General features: G+C 39.2%; 1 protein-coding gene across 1 annotated transcript in view; it reads right to left on the reverse strand.

The window, feature by feature from the left end:
- The window catches only part of LOC107724902 (glutamate receptor ionotropic, NMDA 2D-like), a 122,066-nt gene that overhangs the window by 29,322 nt on the left and 75,216 nt on the right, over positions 1 to 17,528 (reverse strand). The window contains exons 9-15 of the mRNA XM_016534005.1: positions 15,181 to 15,334; positions 13,280 to 13,405; positions 12,587 to 12,816; positions 7,567 to 7,727; positions 6,288 to 6,475; positions 1,058 to 1,299; positions 517 to 842 (exon numbers count right to left, since the gene is read on the reverse strand). Of these exons, the coding sequence (XP_016389491.1) occupies positions 517 to 842; positions 1,058 to 1,299; positions 6,288 to 6,475; positions 7,567 to 7,727; positions 12,587 to 12,816; positions 13,280 to 13,405; positions 15,181 to 15,334 (1,427 nt within the window). The remainder of the gene's footprint in view (positions 1 to 516; positions 843 to 1,057; positions 1,300 to 6,287; positions 6,476 to 7,566; positions 7,728 to 12,586; positions 12,817 to 13,279; positions 13,406 to 15,180; positions 15,335 to 17,528) is intronic.

The raw sequence follows: 17,528 nt of genomic DNA on the forward strand, positions 1-17,528 counted from the left end.
AATGGGCCACCAGGTTCTTTGGGCTTTTTTGGTCGCCGTTTCCTCCAGAAGGATGAAGGGAGAGGGGGAGAGGGGTGCTGCAGTGGGGGGTTAGGTGTCAGTGAGGCTGGGGCCTGGCTTTTAGGAGGAAGCCTGGGAGTCCCCAGAGATTTAACCCCTCTACCCTGACCCCCTCCACCAGTACCCGCTCCCACCTTCTTCCCCATGCCATGGTCCATGCCCTTCTCCTGATAGAAAACCACACTAGTTGGTGGGGGTTGTTGGTGGGCTCTGGGGACTGCTTTGGGAGTTTGAGAGCCTGTCTGTTGGTCCACACATGGCCCAAGTCCCTCTGGATCAATAGGTCCATAGTAGCGCTTATATCCATCTAGACCACTACCTGCACCTCCACCACCTGCCCAGGTAGGTGCCACCTTTTGAGGCAGGGGTCCTGTTTCTGCTAGAGCTCCTCTCACACCCATGGAGGTCGTGGCACTAGTGGTTTTGGGTAGTCTCCAGCGGTCCACAACCGCCAACCTGCGATCTGGCCGGGGTAAGAAAGTAGTGCATGGTAGTGGAGCTCCTACAAGTTGAGTATTTGTGGGACCCAAGGTCGCTCCAGAATGAACAATTGTGGGAGGGGATCCAGGAAGAGGTGTTTTGTAAGACTGAGGAGGTTGAGGCTGTTGTGGTTGCTGCTGCTGCTGTTGCTGCACCATGGCAATGGCTGAAGTGGATACAGCTGAAGTGACCACATGTGAGGAAGAAGCAGGAACCATGGCAGTATGATGGTGGCCAGGAACTGTGACTTTAGCCCCACCTTGTGCAGTTTCATCTTCAAAACTGCAGCAGCTATACATTCCCTAAGAGTACAAACAACAAAGATATAATAGTGAAATAAGTCATATTCTGATAATATGGGCAAATCAGTGTCAATTACATAAGCATCACTCTCATCTTATCTGTAATACCACAGGCATAGTCCATGTCACAGTCCTTCTCAATTTACCCAAATGCTTCCAAATAAATTTCTAGTGACTATTAATCAGTCACTCTCTCACTTCACACTCTCTCTCACCCTGCTGAAGGCGAGTAGGAAGTCCAGTTTGCCAGACTGGCCCATTTTGCTCATGCAGTGCCGTAGCCTCCAGTAAACCAGGTGTTCCCAGGCGAAGACCAGCAGACTTAGGCCCATGGCCACCAGTAGCATGTAGAAGACACCAGCCATGTTGTCTATGTCTAGTTTGGAGCTCATCACCTCAATTTTATCATTATGACAGATCCCTGAGAGCCAGAGACGCTCTAGCATCTCAATCTCATCTGAGTGGAAAGGGAAGAGAAAGACAAGGCATTAGCATTACTCGCTTTCTCTGTTAATAAGTGATACAACTACTTGGCACAGATGCATCAATAAAACATGTATGAATGCAGTATGGTAGTGACTTGCCTCTCCCACATGCCTGTTGTGGCAGGAAACAGATGCTAATACTAAACGTGTGTAAACCTATAGTAAGTCAGGTGCTATTTTGAGATCTTTAGAGTACTATATTGAAAACATTTCAGGTCAGATGTCTATTAAACAGGTCCCAGTGGGTAAAAAAAACATTACTGTGAAGGTCTGTTTAGTTGCTGATCAAAAGGAGTAGACTGTTAATCCTGAAAGAGTGAAAGAAAGAGGAAGACAGCAAGAGGCCTGTAGGCTAGCAAAGGCTAGGTCCTGTGTAATGATCTACCTATATCCTCTTTTCCTCAGAGGGTAAATGAGAAGACAAAAAAGGATGGAGAGCAAAGTTCTTTGTCTTTTCAATGCTGCATTGTATCATGGGAAATGAGAGAATGTAGAGAAATAAGTAAAAGGCTGGTGGAAAAGAAGAAGAGAGTGACTTTGTCATTATGACAAATAGCAGAAGCACCTATTCTATTCAGAGAGGGGGATGTTAACATAAAAAGTGGGATGAAGACAGATGGCAACAGGGGGAAACAAGAGTATATGTCCATTGTTTATGTTGGTCTCAGTGTGTGCATGAGGGTGTGAAAGATGGAACAGAAAAGGGAAAATGAAATAAGATAGAAGGAGCAACAGAGTGATAGGCAGAGGGTGGAAAAACAAGAGGACAGACAGGGAGACAGAACGGTGAAAGGGTGAGATCATAATCATTTAATTGTGTCGGAAGATGGTCAGGCCTGCTGCAAACTCAAGAGAAAATCAGAATCACACCTTCTATCTACAGAAAGACTAGCTTGTGAATTACCCCAAACCTTTCTAGATAGAGGCATGTACTGCAGCATTTACTGCTTTGATGAGGACTGGCCAACAGCACCACGTTATCTCACCTTGGGCCATCTCAAAACAATGCTGTGTAACATAATAAAAGCACATCATCACCCATCACACTGTAAATGACAGTTGCATTGTTCTCACAAAGGTTGAATTATGGCGTCTGTCTCTTATGCTATCAAAACAAACTATCCAGCAAGCGCAACCTGTGGGCATTAATCACAATGCAGATGAGATGCCGCAGACACATCACAAAGCATTTCACAAAAGAAAATGCAGTCAAGCAGGACGAAGAAGCGCAGGCTGAATTCCACATGGGACTTGAACAGATAACAGCACGAGCCCGGCTCGGATCCGAGCTCTGCCTCACTCTGTTGACACTGTCTATTCACCTCCTTCTGACTCCTGCCAGTGGCTCTGGCAAACCACTTCACTGACCACAGCCAGCAGCAACTCAGCAGGTGTGTCATACTGGGAACATACATATACACACACAGCTACAGTATATGCTAACACACAGACATCGTTCACACACTTGCACAGCTTTACAAATACACACCCACACGTATAGTACAAATTCTAACACACGTACACATATTTTCACACTTTTGCTCTTGCTATAGCAGCTTCTGTTTGGCAACGGAGCTCAGGGCTGGCATGGTTAAGTGGGCACATTTTAACAGTTAATACTTTAGCAAGGTCTTTAAGCTCAGGCAGACAGCCAGTCTGTGCCATCTGCGTGACCTCAAACACCGTTCCCTGTACAGCCCCCTCTGATCCCGCCCTGACCCAAACCACTATCACGCTAAAGCAAACACTGCTCTTGGATCGGCCTTAAAGGTCAACACTTTTATAAACAGATTGGTTGCCTCTAATTTTAAATGGAAAGAGCACAGACAAAGCCTTATTTTGTTTATATGAAGAGATTTATTTTATTTGTGTTACTTATTTATTTGATTTGGGGCTTGTTTTAAAATTTAAATTTAGTTTTGTTATTTACATTTACATTATATTTAAATTTTGTCATTTAGCAGACACTTTTATCCAAAGCGACTTGCAAATGAGGACAATAGAAGCAATCAAAACCAACAAAAGAGCAATAATATGGAAGTGCTATATTAGTATATTATTATAGTGTTATTTCAATTTCACAAAGAAACGTGCAGCATTTTGTGCAAGCAATAATAAAAGGCCCAATTTATAATTTGTCTTAAATCTCATTTTGTTAAAAAAAAACGTGAATCGAATCGAATCGTGAAATCAAAATTGTGAATCGAATCGAATCGTGAGTTGAGCGAATCGTTACATCCCTATTAGTAGGTGAGAGGACTTCTATTCGAGATGACCACTGCAAAGAAAGCTGCTGGCCCTGAGATAAAATAACAGAGGCTTTTAGCAGTTAAGAAGTGCTTTTTGCGTGGCACTGACCAATAAGGTTACCTGCGGTGTTTAAAAGACATGAAAAGGCTGTAGATGGACAAGTGGTTTCCTGTGGCTCTATGGAAACATAAAAGTTCTAGTTGTTGGTTGTACAACAAAAAAACGACTCAATACCTCTGTAGTAACTTCTCACATGGTTAAGCTTCAGAGCTACTGTAATTGACTGGATTGGCACAATTTTATCAGTTAAGAATAGCACATTTTACGTTATGTTGATATGCCTTCCACAAATATTCTAATGCAGAGAAGAAGCAAACATTTGTGCAATCTATTGCCCACTCAAACAAAAACACTGACATGGTCTTTCATGATTGTCCAATGAAACAACCTGATAAAAAAGAGAGTGATTACATGTGCTGTCAATTATAGACCATTTTGAGGGATGTAAACGATAACAATCTAATGCAATGGTCCTATCACATTTCTGGTTTAATATTTTTGTTTTTCATAATTTCTGAGAATTCAAAAAGGTCCACTTTTTGATAAGAACATGATATGATAGCCTTGTTAACGTTAGTTACAACTGAATCGCCTCCAGTTAATGTTTTAAAATAGTTTCATGACAAGCAGGGTCAATGACATCACTGCATTGAAATGGTCTATAATAGCAGAAATCTGTTAAACGAGACTAAAATATTTTGATAATAGTAGCTCATTATCCCCCCAAAACCTCACAATGCTTTTTAACACTTTAAAGTTAAAACAAGGACAGAATTCAGAAAATAACATCAGATAAATCACCCACGCCTCAACAACCACCAACCAGATGAATAAAAAAAAAGTCACTGTTCATTTCACATGTAAAGCTTCTCAGCTGTTAAACGGTGGTGTTAGCTAATGGAACCTGGCACCAGTGTGACGATCTCACTGTGGAAACCTGGCGTACACACACATTCTTTCAGTCTCTCTCTCTCTGACGCACCAAAAGCCAAAGAGGATTTAAACAGCAATCAAATAAACCATCCAGTTGAAACAAAACACTGTGAGATAGCTAGTGCGTATATGTGTTTGTGTATGTGTGTGTTGGGAGAAGGCAAGGAGGAGGGTGTATAAATGACAATTAAAGAATTAGTACTTGGACAAGCACATTTGAATCAGATGCGTTCCACTCTGACATCGCAAATCCGTAACAGCTAATCCTCTAAGGAGTGTGAGAATGGACAGTCACTCAATACACACATCTCACTCATAGCACACAATAGCTCGGTTCCAAAACCTAGTGAGCTGCTGCCTACACAGGCAACTGCCTTCAAAGACATCATCCCAACTGTCATAGAATGCTTTGTGTACACCATACAAACAGCACAGGAGAAACAACTCACAATAGTTTGCTGTTAGCATGTTGCTAAGCTAATGATTTGATGCTCTAATAAGAATAACAATACACAGCACACAATGATAAAATTATACATTTTAAAGGGATAGTTCACCCAAAAATGAAAATTATTACATTAATTACTCACCCTCATGTCATTCCAAACCTGTAAGACCGCCATTCAAAACACAAATTAAGATATTTTTGATGAAAACTGAGAGCTTTCTGACCTTGCATAGACAGCAACGTAACTGACACGTTCAAGGCGCAGAAAGGTAGTAAGGACATTGTTAAAGGGGTCATATGATGCGATTTCAATTTTTCCTTTCTCTTTGGAGTGTTACAAGCTCTTGGTGCATAAAGAAGATCTGTAAAGTTGCAAAGACTAAAGTTTCAAATCCAAAGAGATATTCTTTATATTTTCATCAATAATATCTTGTGTTCCGAAGATGAACAAAGGTCTTATGGGTTTGGAACGACATGAGGGAATTTTCATTGTGGGGTGAACTATCCCTTTAAGTATTTTTATTGATACTTTTCAGAAATGAAAGATGAATAAGGGTATTTATAATCAACATTTCTCCTGCCTTGTGCGTCATTTTGAATTTCTTTTTTCACTAAGCTTGTTGCAGTGCATTCTAAAATGTTCTTTCTTATAAAGGTACATGCGATGGTGCCTTGAACAACTTGAACCAGCTGGAAAATATGCATGGGTGAATTTTTCAACTTCACACGAAATTCCTGATCACGTAGATCCCTATTCAAATAATTAGATTTTTCTAAAAAACAAACAAACAAACAAAAAACACAGCGCAGTTGACACAGCTTGATGCTTTAAAACCCTGCCTCTTAGGCAGCTCAATGGGTTTTGGAACACAACACAGTCTTTCTTTCTCTATTTCTCTCTCCCGCACACCACTTCTGTCATTCCCAAGACTGAATCTTTGATACATGCCCATCTCTTTTATGCATCAGTAGGTTGCTATCATCTCCTTTAAATCAGTAAGCAGCCTGCTAGCACAAATAAAAATGTCACCTGCTAGACAACAAAGATACATATTGCATCATGTCAAGGAAACTGGATTACACCAAGATGGCTGGGAAGATGGCTTAAAGCTAGCAGTACAGGCTAATGAATGAAGTCTTGTTAAATATGCATAAAAAGACTTTAATCTCCCAAAGGCTTTTATCTTCTCCAGCCCAACAGCATAAATGCACTAATATACATTCCCCTAATTTTAGCACTTTGATACTGCATAACCTTCAGACTCTCACCGTCGCCCACCAGCTGCAGTAAGGCCAGGTCCAATGGCCGTTTCCAGCGGGAGTTCTTGATCAGGGCGATGCCATAACCAGTCGTGGCGAATACTTTCCCTGAGCCGATGGTCATTACTTTACAGCCTTCATCTTTACGAGCCATGTAGTTTAATACAGCCGCATCATAGATTAAGGCATCCAGTTTACTGCAAACACAGACAGGAAGAGTCGGATTCAGAGGAGACAGAGCGTGAGATGGAGTAGGGTGGCAGACAGAAAGAGAGCAGAGAGGAAATTTGCTGTGTGCCGGCATTATATTATCACGTTTTTTGCTAAAAATGGATAAGGAAATGACAGGCTCAGGAAAACCATGGTGTGGATTTACAACTCATGATAAATAGAGGAAGAGTGTGTGAGGTGTACAGGGTTGAGAGAGGAACTGTGGGAGGAGGGAAAAAACACATCGTGAAGGAACTCCTGTTTGTCAGAGCAACATGGGGCTGGGAGGTGTAAGGAAGAGAGTGGAAGCGCGAGAGATGTTAGATAACATGTTGGAAACAAGGTTATTATTGTTGTTATGAAAACTATTACAGAGACAGAAACTAAATGCACAACACAAGTGTTTCCGTAAACTGAAAAACTGTATAAATAATCTGGCAAATGAATGAATGCTAAACTGAAAATATAGATGCAAGCAGCAATTATCAAGTTTTAAGCATTGCTAGAACTTGTTTAACTACTTTTCCCCCCCCAAAATATATATATTTTTTCAGATGGTCAGTTTTTCAGGACAATTAGAGATTAGAGACACAACCATTTTCATATTTTCATTTTAATACCTTACAGCCTCACCTACTGTCCTACTGTCATTTTATGAAAATCTGACATTTTGGAGTTGTAGATTTTTGAGCAAACTGGGCCAAAAGAAATTAAATGTAGGATGGACATTTTGTTTGTCTTGAATATATACTACATATATTATATAGCTTTAGGCAAAATAAAGACCTTACAAAACACTATCACTTGATCCCTTGAACTATAAATGTGCTTTACAACCAATGCAAATCAAATCTAAACAGAATTATTTAACAATTTAACTTTATTTTTCATATTATTGCTTAGCTGATAAAAGCCAAGGAAGTTAGTGATTTTAAATGCTGAAAAACTTTCTAAATTACAAACAAGAACTATCTATGCACCATTAAAACTAAAAAGCATAATACAAAACAAAACGAAATTCAAAACTGCATGAGAAACAATATAGGAAGTCAGTGAGAGTAAAAAATCCAGCACAGACCCAGTCTTGAGGTGGGAGATGGCATCCTCCACACTTCTCTGGTTGTATTTGATCATGTACTGGTGCATGTCTGGATAGTTACTGCGGATATTTTTCTCTGTGCTTCCGTTAGGGACCGTTCCAAATTTCAGAGGGGGGTACTGATCTGTGGGGTGCTGAAACTGAGAGAGGGGAACACAGTATGAAACAGTGATTGAAATTGATGTTGCATTTGTTTTTTCAAAGTAATTAGAGGACTAACAATAGAGAATGATGAAAAAAATACTGTAAGCTTCAACATGAATGATATGTGACAGTGAATTTATGTTACAAACAAGTCTAGAGCTACTGCAGCTGTCAAAACCAAGTATAATACATCATAAACACAGAACAATATACAAAGCAGCAGTGCTGACATGCACATTGTTTTCATTCTGCTTTTAACAAAAGAGAACAATAGTGAAGCAGATGGGGGAAACTATTTTCATTTAAAAAGGGATTATAAAATTAACATGAGGCACTTAGAAAAAAGAACCAACAAAAGTTAAATGGCTTTAAGTATCCAGATTTGATGTAGCTTCTTTTCTGAAAATGACACAAACACAATGGAACACAAATACATTTCATTTGGTGTACACAAGTACATTCATTTGGCATGACAGCAAAAAAGTGTTTTTTTTTTCTTCAAGAATCCCTCCAGATTCTTCAAGGTCAACACTGAGAGCCAAGGGCAAAGGAACATTTCCATGCTAGAATGCTAAATTACTGCACATCTCACAGATACATACTTAATTACATTTTAAATGCAACATAATAGCATCCAGCACTTCAAAAGACAAATAGTGAGAAAACGCTACTTCATGCAGTTCATCCACTTAGTAGCCAATTTGGGCTTGAAAACGAAAAAAAACAAATTCCAATCAGTTCACTCCGAGCAGAATCGATATTTTAACGTTTCTGTTCCTGCATTCCTCTGTATTATTATCATCATTTTTTAAACTTTTTCTTTGCCTATGATAATAATAATAATAATAACAATAAAAATAATAATAATAAAGTACAGCGTTTTCTACTCAAAAAAGAAAAGAAAAAAAAAAAACAGGAAGAGATCAGGGCCCGTATTTATCAAGCTTCTCAAAGTGCCATTTTAGTCTTAAGTGCTGAGAATTCATAAAATTTACTCCTACTTTCAAACTTAAGCATAAAAGCAAGTTATCAAATTTCTTAAAGCTAAGAATCACTCTTACTCTCCCAGTTATTTAAGACAGCTCGAGAGGTCTCTCAAGTGGTTAGGAGTTGCCAGTAGGGGCTTGTGATGGCGCTGAGGAGACAGAGACATGCGCGAATCCTTCAGGAGAGGAAGAATGTTCTTGAAATGTTTGACGATGAGCAGTTAATAAAACATTTCCTCAGTTATTCAAACAGAAACGAGCAAAAGAATATTTACATTACCCAAGAACATCATAACTGACTTCAGTCTAGTGCGAGTATTATATGCTCTTTAAAAACACTCCCGTTATAATCAGTCAAGCTACCTACACGGTATCATGAATAAATCTCTTACCCATTATTTACACTGCACACGTCTGCGGCGCGTTACGGCTCCGACACGGCCACCGGAGCTGATCACGGCTACTCACCAGCCAAACGAGCAAAGAATATTTACATTACCAAAGAACATCATAACTGACTTCAGTCTAGCGCGAGTATTACATGTTCTTTAAAAACACTCCCGTTATAATCAGTCAAGCTACCTACACGGTATCATGAATAAATCTCTTACCCATTATTTACACTGCACACGTCTGCGGCGCGTTACGGCTCCGACACGGCCACCGGAGCTGATCACGGCTACTCACCAGCCGCACTGCGGCAAGTTTCTAACTCTCCGCGCTGCATCACTAAAGATAGGCGTCTATATTTTTGATGGATAATAATGATAATAATCGTCTTGCTGTCGTCAAAGAAAACAGCAACAGGCGATATCTGACTATCGTCGATACACGATATCGTCTACTGGCACAACCCTAAATTGAAGGTTGTGATGACGATTCGTTTCCTTACCATAATGTATTCTCTTGAAAACTCTTTATTGTCAAATGTGTGTTGAATGTAAACTCCTATTAGGAATTTAACATTCAATGAGAATTTATCTGAGAATATTCTTAAATAAGGAAATCTATTCAGTGATTGGTCCATGCGCATTTCGTCATCCAAAATCCTGTTTAAGACTGAAACTTAAGATTTAGTCTAACACTTCGCTTAAATTACGACTGAGATGCTTGATAAATAACTATTAAGCGCAGCTTTGAGCCAATACGTTTTTTACACTTAAGTCAAATCTTAGCAGCGTTCTTGAGAGTAATTCTCAGAGGCTTGATAAATACGGGCCCTGGTATCTTAACCCGCTGCGCTTAGTCACAGCCAATACAGCATCATCTTTTCTAGATTTTGGCCAAATTATAGGCTACTAAACAAAAGGAAAAAAATCTGTTAACGCTTTTAAGACATTAAAGTATTTTTTAAGATATTTAAAAATGTTTTCTGCATTGTTAAAAAAATGCTACTCGTATAAAATTGTCTTTTGAGAGGAAAAAAAATGTCTCAGGTTACGTATGTAACCATGATTCCCTGAGTAGGGAACGAGACACTGCGTCCTCTAGGGGTCGCTATGGAGAACGCCTCGTCGTGACCCGTGTCTGAAGCATACATTGAAAAAACACCAACAACATGTTGGCCGGCGACAGCCATGACGTCACTACCGGTGCGACTATAGTATAAATAGGCGCCGGGAGCTACACATCATTCTGCAGCATGTTCCAAAGCTGGAACAGCTAGCAATAATTTACTTAGCTGAGGGAGCAACACACCCAGTTCTCAGTCGAGAAGGGAGCTCTACCTACAGCATGTTCCAATGCTGGAACGGCTAGCAGTAGTTTACCTTAGCTGAGGGAGCACAAACCCAGCTCTCAACGAGAGGGGGCTCGACCTACAGCGCGATTGTATAATCAGAAGGGTAAGCGTACTGCAAGCTAGTCAAACACTCAGCGCATCAGAGAGGCAGAGGAAGGGTCTAATTCGCCTGATGCTGCTGGTTCCAGGTGCTCTGGAAAAACAGAGAACTCAACTTCTCATGAGAGGAGAACTCCGAATTCAGAGGAATAGTGTGCTCATTCCAGGTAACCCTTTGATAAAAGGGGAGCACTGCTCAATACTACCACGAGGACAGCCCATGGAGCGAGGAATCCAACTCCTCAGAGAGAATGTGCACATTTACCACTTATGTGGATTTTTAGAAAGTGCGCAAAGCTTAACGTGTGCACTTATTTTAAGAGTTTTCCAAGCATCTCAAATACAACCCTCTAAGGTGAGGGGAGCACTGCCTGAGACAGCCGCAGAAGCCTGTGACCTGGCCACATGATCCAGGAAGTATGTACCGTCAGTATCATACCGTCTGGACATATATCGACGAGTGAAATAAACACTGCAATTCGAGCACCCGGTTTCTGAATCCAGCAGAGGGGGTGCTCACCGAGGACCTACCCTACGTGTCAAATAGCGATGACACAAATTTTCCATATTCGCGACATATCTGGATGCTAAAATATCATTTATTATGTAATAGGCTTTGTACTTCACTCGCATCGACATTGTCCTTCACATCGGCTAGCACAGTGAGGCGGTGGTCACGCTGAACGCAACAGATTGTACAACGGAGCAGTGCAATGTTTCTTTAACTGTATTTTATTTTGATAATGAACAGGCTGCAATGCCGCAAAATATGTTGTGTCTGTGTGCGCGTGAGTTGCTGGCGCGATATGGTCATACCAACGCGGGTTGGTTATACAGATAGAAGCAAAACATCATTCAAAACTGTCAAGATTTGCAAAATAAATAAAACTGTAAAGCTTTTGCAAAATAAAGAAAACTATTTTCTGCTGTCTCGTTTTCCTTTCCGTGAACTTTGGATCGCGTCACAATAAACCGCAACTCAGCACATTTTTTTTCTTTCGTTTTGTTAATCTGTCAATGATTTAAGTGAAATACATGTAGTGTAGGCCAATATAGGCTATTCCTTTTTATGTAAGCCTATAGTTTTATTCTGTTTTCTCCATTCACAGAAGCGCTGCAGGTGCTCGTGATCTGTTGAATCCATCTTACACTATCCTCGGATAAGCTCTAATGCATTGCCATTGCAACTTACCTATGATGAATTTACAGCTGAGCTGAGCTGAGCTGGGCATTTCATGCGTTGGATGCGTCAGCGTCACATTTGCATATCTGAATTCCTGACAGCAAATTTCAAATATTAAATGGAATGATAAAATAACGTTATTAACCGGTTAATGGCCATTTCAAATTTTCGATTCTGTTCGGAAATATAAAATTTGATTTAGTTTCTGTTTCTGTTCCTGTCAAAATTTTGTACATTTCCAGTTTTCGTTTTCGTTCCTTGAACCGGTTCAGAGCCCTGATTCAAACTACTGTCAATCTCAAATTTTTCCAGTCCCAATCTAGTCTCTGTAGTCTTATATATTGAAGAAGTCAAGAATATATTTGATACCAAAATCCAAGTCAACACAACATCACAAATTATGAAAACTTTATACTGTTTGCCCATCTACAGGGCTCTACACTTACTTTTCTTATTAGGAGCACGTTCAAAATTTTAGGAGCACCTTCTAATCAATCCAAAATGTTATCAAAAAGTAGCCTTCCCATTACGAGGTGATATTTGACTCCTCTAACTTTATTAAAAGTATGTCATCTTTTGTCAAATTCTTAAAAAAAATTCTATTTTATAAGCTTTTTAAAAATTGTAATTAAAACGACAGAATAAGAACAAGTAGAATAAGACGTAGAAACCTTTGAAGCTCCCCTGAGCGCAATCACAAGTATGATGATGATCGGGTCAGTCGCACTGGTGCTTCTAAAAAATTTTGTGCGAATTCAGTCGCACTGTAGAGCCCTGATCTACACGTACTGATAAACACAAGTTTTCTCTGCATCTACAGAAGCCCTGAAACCCCTATTCCCTTACCTTTTTATCGCTGAGGCCAGACACAGTGTCAATGTATTCCTCTTGGATCATGAAGGCAGCCAGGTTGGCAGTGTAGCTAGCCAGGAAGATGACAGCAAAGAAAGCCCAGACAAGAACCATGATCTTGCTAGTGGTTCCTTTGGGGTTCTCCACTGGAACGGAGTTATTAAAGACCAGAGCCCAAAGAAGCCAGATTGACTTCCCTATTGTGAACTTAGAACCTCCAGCCTCTGACAGAGAAGAGCAAGTGAAACAGAGAAAGAAAGACTTTTAACACTGATTTGAATTTTAAAGGCACATTAATTATTCATCAGCTCCAAACAAACTAAAAAGTATCAAAACTGCTAAACTGATAAAAAAGGCTTCCTAAACTTCTCCTATGCATATGATGAGGTGAGAAAGGGGTGCCGGTGCCAGAGGTTGAAGAAGAGAACAGAGGAAGGAGAGGAATACAGAGCACAAGTCTGCAGTCCTTTATTATACATGAGTGTCTGCGAAACTGCCTGTACCACAAATTCCAAACCCACGTCCAGGCCAATAAAGAACAGAGGTGAACTCAGCCATTAGGACTCCTGAATAAACTCAGTCACAAGCAACTGTGCACATTTATGTCTGTTAAAATAACGCTTGAGACTACCAAAGTTTGACCTTATTAAAAGGTTAAATGCAGGACTAAGAGCAAATTGGACTCACTCTTGCCACTCTGAAGGCTACGGTTGTACCCCACTGGACTGAAGAACTCAAAGATGAAAACCGTCACTGCCACCACGGTCAGGCACATTACAAACATCATCACCCACACAGCAGGGCTGTACGGCTCTGAGAGAGGGCACAGAGAAAGAGGAGAGGACAGTGAGAAATCAAAACCATTAGTAGTATTTTTTTTATTTATTTTTTTTTTACTTGGTTTGTACACAAGAGCATAAATTAATACCAGGGGTATAGCAACCATTAGAACTGGAGGTGACCTTTGGAAATGACTAAATTATGTTAAATCAAATTAACTTTTTAACTTAACTAGGAATTTAAAACACCGTTATATTTGCGAAAATAATAAATTTTTATCTGTTCATGCATTTTCTGGGAACTGAACTCATGATCTTGCTAGTGATATGCAAAACAAAAAACAAAACAAAACAAAACAAAAAACACATTTACATGTGGCAGACACCTGTATTAAAAACAACCTTAATTGCATTTTAAGGTATATATTTTTATCTGTTCATGCATCCTTGATATTGCTAGTGCTATGCTCTTAAATAAAATAAAATATAATAAAATAAAATAAAATTGACATTCAGCAAAAACTTGTATTCAGAGCAACTTAAAAGTGCTTTTAGAAATTGGTCCCATGTCCTTGACTTTGCTAGTGCTATGCTCAAAACAAAACAAAACAAAACAAAACAAAAAACAAATTTACAATTGGCAGACACCTGTATTAAAAAAGCAACTTTAATTGCATTTTAAAGTAAAACAAAACAAAACTTGACATTTGGCAGACACTTCAAGCGACTTTTACTAGCGACTATTCAAAGCGACTTAAATTTCACTTTAATTAGGGCTGCTCGATTATGGCAAAAATCATAATCACGATTATTTTGGTCAATATTGTAATCACGATTATTAGTGGGTCATGAACAAAGCATTATATTAGTGATAAAAGTCCTCAAAAATTATTGAAAATAATTTAAACTGTCAGTAATACAATAAAAACAAAAAGCAAAGGTCAAAAACAATAGAAAAAAAATATACAAATGAAACAAACTGTGCTTTACGTTTTTTTATGCAAGTCTAAAGTATTCAGCTAACAGCATACTACAGAAATTGAATAATCAAATGTAAAATAAAATAGCATAGTCTTCACTGTAAGAATTAAACTTGCTCTATTTCTTATTAAAGTTACAAAAGTTCTTCAGTCAACAGTAGAGAGTGATTTTCTCTTTGTCTTTTGTTGTTTGATATGACAGAAGGAATATTACCCGCTGTCGCTTTAAGAGCTGCACGGAGAAACATGAAAAAATCTAATAAACATTAATAAAACAAGCATGTCCCATTTTGTGAAAATCATGTTACATGATTTTACTGATTTGCACGTTAAGTTTGGGCTTTTATGGAGGAGCACCGCACAGCTGGAAAGGGGTGGAATGGGGAACAATAATCGTTTTATCTCGATTATTGCATTTTCATAATCGTTGGGAGTCAAAATCGAAATCTAACCTGTTTTTCGATTAATTGCACAGCTCTAACTTCAATGTACAGTATTTTTTATCTGTTCATGCAGTCTCTAGGAATCAAAGTCATGAATTTGACGCAGCTAGTACCATGCTCTGAAGTAAAATAAAATATAAAATAAATTACAAATTAAAATAAAATAAATGTACAGCATTGAGTTTGTTTGAAAAATGTTGATTTAGTGCTTCTCACTGAAGTGTGATAAATAGTTTGTTTTGAAAGGGAACTGTAAGTCTGATTGATGAGCTCTGAAATGATACGTACCAGTACCTGGAAAGTCATACATCATAATCACATGCAGCAGAGACTGATTAAAGTCAAATATGATGAAGCATTATGGCTCGCACGAGACTCAAACTCACCAAGAAAAGCAGAGGGAGAGACGGTTCCATTACTGCGAGAGACCATGACGCTGATGCCCGTCTCCACAAAGGGCACAGAGAAGTCCACGACCTCTGACCTCTCCTCGTTGATAGTGAGAGAGCCGATCGCCATGTCTGCCCGCTTGTACACAACCTAGTGAACAGGAGGAATTGGAAGATTGTATTTTTGCCCTTTTGCCACTTTTATTAGTAGCATGAAAGTTTTATTTACAGGATTTATAGGCACTCATTTTACAGGAGCATTAGACCTAGTAAAATTCTGCTGTGCCCTAGTAAACTTTTATTGATTAATCCTTGTTTGACAAGGGAAATTACCGTATACCGACCTAAGAAACATGCTAGACTACTCAATGTAGGGTGACCATACGTGCCATTTTCCCAGGACGCGTCCTGGCCAGGATTTGTTTTGGCTTTGTTTTCCTGTTTTCATGCTTGCTGAAAGTAATGATCGAAAAGTAGTTTGACCAATAACATGCAAGCATTGTACTTAATGGACCAATCATGGCGTGTGAGAAGGTGGGATCTACGGTCAAAGCGATGCAATTACGCATACATATTAGGTGTGTTCGACTTAAAAGCAGCACGGCTCAGACCGATCAGTGTTTGACATCAAAGTACCTCGAGAGCGTTTCGAAAGCATAACCGTCTGTATGGTACTTTGATGTCATACACCGATCGGTCTGCACACGCAAACAAAGCCAAAACCTAGATATTTTAGGCAATATAGAAATCCTGGCCAGGACGCGTCCTGGGAAAATGGCACGTATGGTCACCCTAACTCAATGGATTTGATCACATCCAAAACATCACAGGCTAGTCGAGGTGTACATTTCCTTACTTTAGATCTTCTAGGGAAACTTAGATTTGCCCTGAGATCATGTGGCCACTGTGAATTGCAGAGAAATGAGAGACTGAAAGGTAGCTAGCTACCAAGCTAAAATATGCTAATGTCTGAATGAGTAGCTATTGCAATCCCTATATTTAATAGGATAGTGAAGAAGCAACAAGGAAGTACAGGAAGAGAGAGAGGCACCAGCACTGGGACATAACTCGAACCCAGGTCCCCATGAGCGCAACAGGACTGCATATGTCTGAAGCAACTACCCTCTGTGCCACAGCTCTGACATGAAAAAAGCATTATGGATCAAGAAGGCCACAAAGAAAGCTGCTGCATTAAAAGTGCACAACCTACGTTGTGGAAAGCATGGAGCACTTTATTTTAAGCACTTAAAAATGGTTGAGCTGAGCATATAGTTACCTGTGGTCAAAGTGCTTGTGCCCTTGAATGTGCTTTTGAAGGTTTTGTTCTGATCTGTAATAATATAAACTAAAAATGAATTCAAGTGAATATTAGTTGTTGGACATTAAATTTAGATGTAAATGAATGTAAAATTCATTAAATGTAATAAAAATGTACATGTAAAACCAGTAATGATATTTCTACAAGAACTTTGACCACATGAAACTATATGATCAACCATCTTTGAAGTGTTTAATATAAAGTGCTGTGAAATTTCGACAACTTAGTGCTTGTGGTCTTTCTTTATCTAAAAAATAAATTTCATTATGATGTTATTTTCAGAGGAGAAAATGTGCATTACTGCAGACGATTCTACCTATTATCAGTTAACACTTGTTTTGTGTATGTTTATTATATATAATTTAGTTATTTAAACAGCAGTCATGCTACATCAAACTACAAACAGCTTTTTTATATATGTATGGTACACTACCATTCAAAAGTTTGGGTCAGTAAGTTTTTTTCTTTTAAAAGAATTATAAATTTTATTAAAGGGTTAGTTCACCCAAAAATGCAAATTCTGTCATTAATTACTCACCCTCGTGTTGTTCGAAACCCGTAAGACCTTCGTTAATTTTCGGAACACAATTTAAGATATTTTTGATGAAATCTGAGGGCTCTCTGACCCTCCCATAGACAGCAAGGTAACTACCACGTTCAAGGTCCAGAAAAGTACCAAGATGATCGACAAAGTAGTCCGTGTGACATCAGTGGTTAAACTGTAAAGTTACGAAGCAACGAAAATACTTTTTTGCGCAAAGGAAACAAAAATAATGACTTTATTCCACATTTTCGTCTCTACTGCTTCACTTTGGACACGCGTTCACGACAGTACCATGACGCGAGCGTGTGGCGGCGCCGGCGCTGACCCAGATCCGGCGTGATGACGTCACAATAATATGTCAGAATAAAGTCGTTATTTTTGTTTTATCATTTGCACATGTTGCACATGTTTAGTTTACACATTCAAGCAGTTTTAACTCACGTGCTTTTTTCTGTGCGCTCAGCCGCTGCCGCCGCTGCCGCG

Source organism: Sinocyclocheilus rhinocerous, unplaced genomic scaffold (assembly GCF_001515625.1).
Source record: "Sinocyclocheilus rhinocerous isolate Xijiao unplaced genomic scaffold, SAMN03320098_v1.1 scaffold883, whole genome shotgun sequence".
NCBI classification, from domain to species: Eukaryota; Metazoa; Chordata; class Actinopteri; order Cypriniformes; family Cyprinidae; genus Sinocyclocheilus; species Sinocyclocheilus rhinocerous.